Raw genomic sequence first — 7,587 nt, 5'->3', positions numbered from 1 at the left:
CCACTGTCTTGCTCAGGGGCAACTTGGCCATGCCTATGAGGTGAACTAGCATCTCTCCAGCTACTAGTCCACACTCCATAATTTGGTCCATACGGGGACTTGAATCAGCGACCCTCTTGTTCCCAACCCAACTCCCTATGGACCGAGCTACCGCTGAGGCATTTGCCACACTGTGAGATGCCCCTGGGCGTGTTCTGTGAGAAGTGAGAGAAGCTTGAGCCTGTCTGCACTTGCACACAGGTCACTGCTGGCCTTTTTACTGTCTGCCAGTGACGGGGCCAGAGTCTTCCAGAAGAGGGCCTTGGCCACTGGCAGACAAGTGAGCCAGCCAGCCAGACAGGCAGCCAGCCGCATCATCTGCAGTCTAGGTCTGGCGCTAGAGCCTGGGACTAGGGCAGCTCAAGTTACCCAGACAGATTTGTTAACACTGTTTGGGTCCGCTCGGCTTTCTAGCCAGGCCTCTGAGCCAAACGCGGCTGAGGTGACTTAATCTGTCATTAAACTCACATTACACCCGGACAGAGACTCAGCTCAGGGGCAGAGACAGCGTTCACTCTGCTACTCACTGGCATGGCTGGCTGGATTTGAACAGACACAAAGAGTACCCCCCTCCCTATCCTCTTTATGCCACACACCATGGCACAGCTAGAGAGCCCAGCACAGGCTAGACAAAAGCAATTTCACTTGAAGTTGAAAAGTAATTTGACTGTGTGATGGGTACCTGTATGGATTTGGTGCAGTTTACAAGGTGAACATATGTATTTCTCTTTTTATATTGGAAAATACCAATTCAAAATACTGAGGTTATCTGCTATTTTAATTTTAAAAATGTATTCAATCATCAATCGTGTTTTCATATTAACATAACAGATTGTGGTTAAAATCCTAATATCTAGATCTGTAATGTTCTGAAAACCAGATTACAACAATTTGTACAAGAAACAACGGTCTTGAAACGGCGTTTTAGATTCGTTTTTCTATCACATTTTTAAAGGGGTTATGAATACTACAGGTGATGATACATGTAACTTGATAAATGTAAGAGACACATTTCTTCAAACCTTTACCAACATACGTAAAAGTGTCAGTCTAAAAATACAACTGACCAAATAAGTTAACATGGTGGAGAAATGTAGTTTAATTGCATCAGAGACATTAACATTTGAAAGAAATCTCAGAGCTGCTGAAAATACACATTTGTCTTTGAATGTTCTTCACTGGCTATTAAACAAACAAGAGGAGATGGCTGAACCTTTTCTCATCGGGCTAACAAAATTGCTTCCATTACTTTGAGCTTGAAAATGTCAGAAACCCTAACAACTTGCAGTACCTCAAGTGGAGGTCTAAGACATTGTTTCCCTCTGTTGAGATTTGTTTTTACGTAACAGCTGGTTGTGGTTCTCCTCCCAACCCCCCACTGTCATGAGCAGCCAAAAGCCAACATATGAACTTTATAATCAACTATTACAAAGAGAATTTTCCTAGCACATGTTTTAATTTTATGTAGTTTCATTTTATTATACTTTATCCTATTATTAACTTTGGTTTCATAATGGATGGATAGCTGTGTTTGGGAAGTTTCAGGGCTGTGTCTTCGTGTATTTGTGAGTGACTTTGTGAAGAAAATGCACTTGCTAGGAAACCAATTGTGTGAATTGTGTGATGTGTGGCTAGAAATGATATTCTGGGCTCTTGTTTTTCCCTAATAATGTCCTTAGCTTCAGAAAACAAGGTGTGTGGCCTCTGAAAACTGTTAACTCAGATCTTTCTTGCACTGTGGATATTAAATGATAATCCATACTTTGTCCTACTTTATCATTAGTCCTTACTTCTAGCTCATGAACTGACCATTCATACCATGAACTGACTTTACATACCATGAACTGACTTTACATACCATGAACTGACTTTACATACCATGAACTGACCATACACTGGACTAAAAGCCTTCCAAAGCTTTACAATGGAAGGCAACAAATCTGCAGCTTTTCAGTCCCACTCCTTACTAAAGCACACAATAATATTGGCTACTTTCCCCAACGTGCTGAGGTGTTTTAGTTGTTGAAATTAATACTGAATGTTTTGGCTAACCACATTCTGTTTCTGCCGGCAGGTCAAGAAGTACTTTGAGCTGGAGCCACTGGCCAGAGGGAAGCGTTGGATCCTGGAGGGCAGCACCACCGACAACCTGGAGGCAGTGAAGGAGAGCTTTGGCCAGTTGATTAGCCTGTTGGAGGACAAAGACACAGAGCCTGCAAGGATATGATGCTAATACTGCTAATGCTAAGAGACATTAGCGGCTAACGACAAGGAAACACGGCATCCCGCTGGTGCCCATGTACATACACTCATGCACAGACACAAACATCCACACACAAGAAAATGCAGCAGCTGTTGGCCTCTCTCTTTGAGAAGTGGATTGTATGTTATCCTCCCTTCACTGTGCTCTCATTTTTCAAATTGGAAGAGTTTGTGCACGAGTCAGCCACTACAACCTGACAGAGGAAAGCTGCCATTAAACCCACCAAATGTAAAGCAGTTTGTCAAGAAAACTCATTGAACTTTGCCAGAAATGGAAATCTTGTTTACTACTGTCTGTGCCATCGTGATTAGACCAATGGCATGTGGGACATATGGCATTCCTTCAATCATCATTGGACATGAACACACACATTCTCACTCTTACACAAACACACATGCTGTCACACAAAGTGGAGCCCAGGTTGTCTTTAGATATGTTTAACATCTCCAGTAATTACTTTACAGGATGTTTGGGTGGCCTGGGTTGATGCTCTTTCCACTGAGAAGTACTGTATGGCTGTCAAGTGTGCTTTTCTGTTTGACTCAGTAACAACAAATGCCGTTGTGTGATTGGAGCCCAAAGCCTTTTATGTATGGTAGTTACATATCAGTGTGTCACAACGCGTCTGAATATCTAATCCGAATAGTGTAGTCTGAGTATTATTTACATGCAACAGACATATAGCTGTGTACCCTCCTGTGCAGCCATACACAGATACTACTAATTATGTACTACGTGCTAGGTGACCTTATATAGGCCATTTGGAGGATGCGGGAACAAGTCTGAATGCTTTTATAAATCAGAATCTGATTTTTTTTATTTATCCTACCACACTTATGAATTCTTTCAAATCAAAGACAAAAAAACAACAACTATGATTGACAGAGCTGGGAGAGAAATGTGACGGATTTAGTTTCATTTCAGTGTTGAGCAAATGTCATGTTTGTTTTTCTACATTTTTTCGTTTTTTCTTTTTCTTTTTGAATTTGACATAATCCCTCTCAACACTGGCTAGCGACTCCAGTCTCCCATCAGGGTGGAATACAAACTCTATCAATCAGCCACAGCAACAGCTGCATCTGACAAGTCCCTGTCTGACACCCTAATGCCTTCCAACTGTCTGTGAAGACCCCTCCCTGTCTGCTGTTCATCGTGGACCCCCGCCCCACCTCATCCCAACCCGTCCTACTACCCCTCCACTCTAGCTCTGCTCCCTGTGCCCATTACTGCTCTCTGTTTTTTTTTTGTTTTTTTTTTTATCCCAGATGCCATCGTTCAGCCCGGCTGCCCCTGTTTGGACTCCACACCTCTAGAACGAGTCGGATCCATTGTGCCACAGGTGGTTGCTTTTCCCCAAGATGTGCTTCAGTAATGTTCACACCTCCTCCTTGCATGCTTTGTATTACCATTGCTGTTCTTTTAGTATTTTGTCAGGTTTTAGGAGACTGAATCACTTTTTGTACCTGACTTTGTGAGATCTGCCAGGTAGTTTCTGGACGGATCGGTGCATTGGATCTCTTGAATTCAAAATAATTGGGCTTTGCATACCATCTGCTCACACCTAGTTTTCAAAATCTTCACTGCAGTCTTTAATTTCTTTTCACAATCATGGGTTTTGTCTAAAATGGCAATTAAAGTTTTAAAAATTAAATAATATGTCTTAGTTGTTATTTACTTTTTGATTACTTCTACTTGTTAAAATGTTGAAGTCAAATATTTGATATTTTACACCTGAGTGTCACAATAATGTCTTTTTATTTTTAATGTGTAGCCTTATAACGGGAGTATGGACATGATAGAGGCTTCTAGGCTTGTTAAGAAGTATACATATGTTCTGCATTCTGCTTTCACAGAATACTAACTGAACTGTGTGGCACATGATTGTAATGTTTTATCTGTTTGTGAAAGACCAAGTATGAATTTGGAGACTAGATCCTTAGGTCTGTTCGTAAAATGTAACATTCATACTTCATGCATCAGGATGAAAAGTGTAATGAGCTGAGTGTTTGCATACGTATCTGAAATCATTTTTTTCACAATGTCTTTGATTTGTGATTTAAGGTGACCTGTGGAAATCTGAGACACTGGAAGATAATTGGGAGAACGCAGACGAGCCAGTTGAGGTCGAGCCAAAGTTTAAAAATAAAAAATGAAAAAGTCAAAAGTGGTGCAGCAGAAGAAAGTTTTGAGTGGAAAGTTAACCGAGTGAGACAGGAGCTCCTAATAAATATACTCTACTCTGCTACCTCTGCCTCCCCTTTTCTTCTCCTTTTGCCCTTCTTCCCTCTCTTTCAAATTAACCGTGTGGCTTTAATACAATGTGTGTCATGCAGGTTGCCCTGGCGACTCTTTGATCCTGTTTTCCAGTCTCTGCCTCTGGGGCAGACGTGCTTCTCTTCAGTCTGCTGCACACCAGCTCTGGAAGCTGCTGCAGCCCTGAGACAAACCATGGGCTGCTGCGCTCGTCTCGCTCCCCCCGTTTCTCCCCCCGTCGCTTTCACTTTCTGTTTTTTGAGTCCTCACTATCTCTCTCTCCTTACCGTTTTTTTTTCTCTCTCTCAGGTTCTCTCCATCTCTCTTGTCTTTCTCTTACTCGCTCTGCTTCCCTTTGGTCACGCCAAAGCAGCCCTCCCTCAGCATGGGCATCCAGGATGCCCAGGAGAAGGGAAGAGGCCAGGACCTCAGCGAAGCAGCCCTCCCGGGAGAAAAAAAAAGAAAGACCGTGAGACCTCTCTCTTTTCCACTCCTCCTCAATCTCTTTCTGTCTGCACAGTTGATTTTATTCTGCTAAGAAAAGACGCAGTTCTCCTCCCACACCAAATCCTTACCTGCTCTACCTGTTTAATTGCCGGTGTCTGGCTCTCCTGTTAAGTTTTGCCTCGTCCTTGTTGGCAGCCGACCTTCAGTGTGGCTTACAGATAAGAAGCAGCAAAGTTGCTGTCCAGCCTTTATAATCGGACTGTACATTACCAAGCAACAGTAACAGAGACGTGGTGTTTACTGTGATGGATACAGTATCTCAAGCCTCTGCAAGTCGATTTTCATAATTCACTCAAATTAATGGTAATTAATGGGTGCCTGGAAGGGAGGAAAAACAAACTATGGCAAGCTTAATTGTTGGCAGTCATATAAAGTGAAGGTGCGATGTGTAACAAAAGGGTGAAACATGCAGACATGCCAGATAATGCTTTTAAGAGGTTGCATGTAAAGAATGACTGAGCAAGACACCACACAAAAGCACTTACCAGAGACATTTCTCTCAACGTGCAAAGCTGCAGCTTCCAGCATAGTTTATTTATCATTTGTCATTTAGGTTTCGATTTTCTGACACAAAGAGCTCTGCTGCTTTCATGCCGTTACTAGTCTTCTTTGCATTAACAGCTTGGTTACAGTGTGAACCGAACACATTACAGTCAGGAAGATCACAGGAAATCTTCAATCGAGTGGGGATTGGATTTTAACACGGGCTGAAAATGAACCCTTATGCTCTTACAGTGTAGGAAGTAGACTTTCACAGATTGAATGATGCCATGTAGGTTTTATATTAAATTTTAAGTTGTAAATATCCTTAAATATCTTTTTCAGCACAACTTTGTGAACAGGGAAGTAGCTGCCTGAGTGTTTTTACTACTGTTCACTTTTCCTCCCTCAAAGGATAAAGTAAGCATCATGTATTACCTGCTATCTGTATTCCAAGTACCATCTGAAAAAAAACGTAAAAAGAAAAAGAACAGCCGTGATTGCCAATATCAATAGATGTTGCACAGAAGTCAAATATCAACAAAACAAAACAATCTGCAATAATGTAATTAAAAATATTATATGACCAATTTTAGGAAACAGATGTAAGTATATATGTGTGCATCCAAACCGCTGCAGTTTTAGCTGTGCCTACTACAAATGAGTGAAATCACATGTACCAATACTGGGATTCTTTTTATTCTTTTTATTTGACAAAAATGTTTAATCCAACCTTGTAACAGAATGCAGTGATGATATGAAGCAAAGCATTTTATTTAAGTGACAGAGCTTAAAATTGCATTGGCCCCTTTGGTTGGGAAGCATTCATGTAAAATCAATTCATTGTATTTGTATATATGTTGACCTTTGGTATGGTATATTAGGGCAGAAATGTGCCACATACATTACCAGAAGTATAAACACATGCAGTCACACACAACAAAATTAACCCTGTGAGCTTAGTGAAATGCAAATCCGCGACCTGACAGGGAACCTAACTTTCGTTTACAAGACAAACAAAATGCATGTTTTCTTAAACTCTGCAAAGAATGCTCTTTTCTCTCTGTCTGCTCCCTTCTCGTGTCCAGTGTGTGTGGCAGCATTTCTGCTGATAAGACCCTGCTAGGAGGTGGAACAGATGTTGCCCTGACATCCATCTGGGCCTCGTACCCCTGCTCTTCCTCCAACAGCCGATGCTCTACTCAGGACACCCCACTTTCCCGGCCCCTTCACAGTGAGAGGGCTGCTCCCCTCCTCGGGATCCTCGAGCAGTGACACAGCACAGAGATTAAAGCTACAGTCATTCAAGGTGTGTGTGTGTGTGTGTGTGTGTGTGTGTGTTTGTGTGTGTGTGTGTGTGTGTTTTATCAGACAGGACCTCTAGGTTCATTAGAGGTGTTTCCTCTTTGTTTCAACACTCTCCTGTCTTCACGACTCTCTCACACACTCACTCACTCACTCATACACACACACACACACACACACACACACACACACACACACACACACACACACACACACACACCCCTTTGAAAAACAAACACAAATGACGGAAATGCATCAACATGATGTAAGCTAGTGAGGATATGTTCCCTGGACCAAATAATTATTTCCAGATACGTGAGATTATGTTTTTTTAAAGAGTCCCAAAATGTGCAGCACTTTGACATTCTGACTCGCATCACTCTACATATTTTTAAATATTTAAATTGACAGTAAATGCAAAGGTGTGAGAGCCAAGTTGTGCAGTTTGTGTCAACGTCGCATGTCAATTTTATTTTAATTTGATGAATTCATAGACCGGATAAATGGCCAAACCAAATTGGTGTGAAACAGTAAAGGAGCACCACATGGTTAGGACATAGCTCTTGAGCCAAGATGAGGGATTTTGATTATTAAAAATTTATTTGAATCTACTTTTGTAGAATCTAAAGGTTATTAGACAATAATGCCAATTGTTAAAAAACATTCACAGAAACTCAAAACATGTATAATGCTTTCAGTAACTGAGCAAAATCCAGGATATAAATTGGTGAAATGTTTTA

General features: G+C 41.5%; 1 protein-coding gene across 3 annotated transcripts in view; it reads left to right on the top strand.

Annotated features, from left to right (window-relative positions):
- Positions 1-5,972, top strand: part of arl15a (ADP-ribosylation factor-like 15a) — a 108,495-nt gene extending 102,523 nt beyond the window's left edge. For 2 of the 3 annotated variants that reach the window (XM_034870996.1, XM_034870995.1), the window contains exons 5-6: positions 2,114-2,213; positions 4,865-5,972. In XM_034870996.1, coding sequence (XP_034726887.1) covers positions 2,114-2,213; positions 4,865-5,028 — 264 coding nt within the window. In that variant the 3' untranslated portion in view covers positions 5,029-5,972. Of the gene's footprint in view, positions 1-2,113; positions 3,172-4,864 lie in introns of those variants that run through there. The other variant, XM_034870997.1, reaches the window with a different exon arrangement.
- Positions 5,973-7,587: the final 1,615 nt, after the last annotated feature.

This window comes from Etheostoma cragini, chromosome 5, assembly GCF_013103735.1.
Source record: "Etheostoma cragini isolate CJK2018 chromosome 5, CSU_Ecrag_1.0, whole genome shotgun sequence".
NCBI classification, from domain to species: Eukaryota; Metazoa; Chordata; class Actinopteri; order Perciformes; family Percidae; genus Etheostoma; species Etheostoma cragini.
This window is presented reverse-complemented; position numbering and strand designations above follow the sequence as displayed.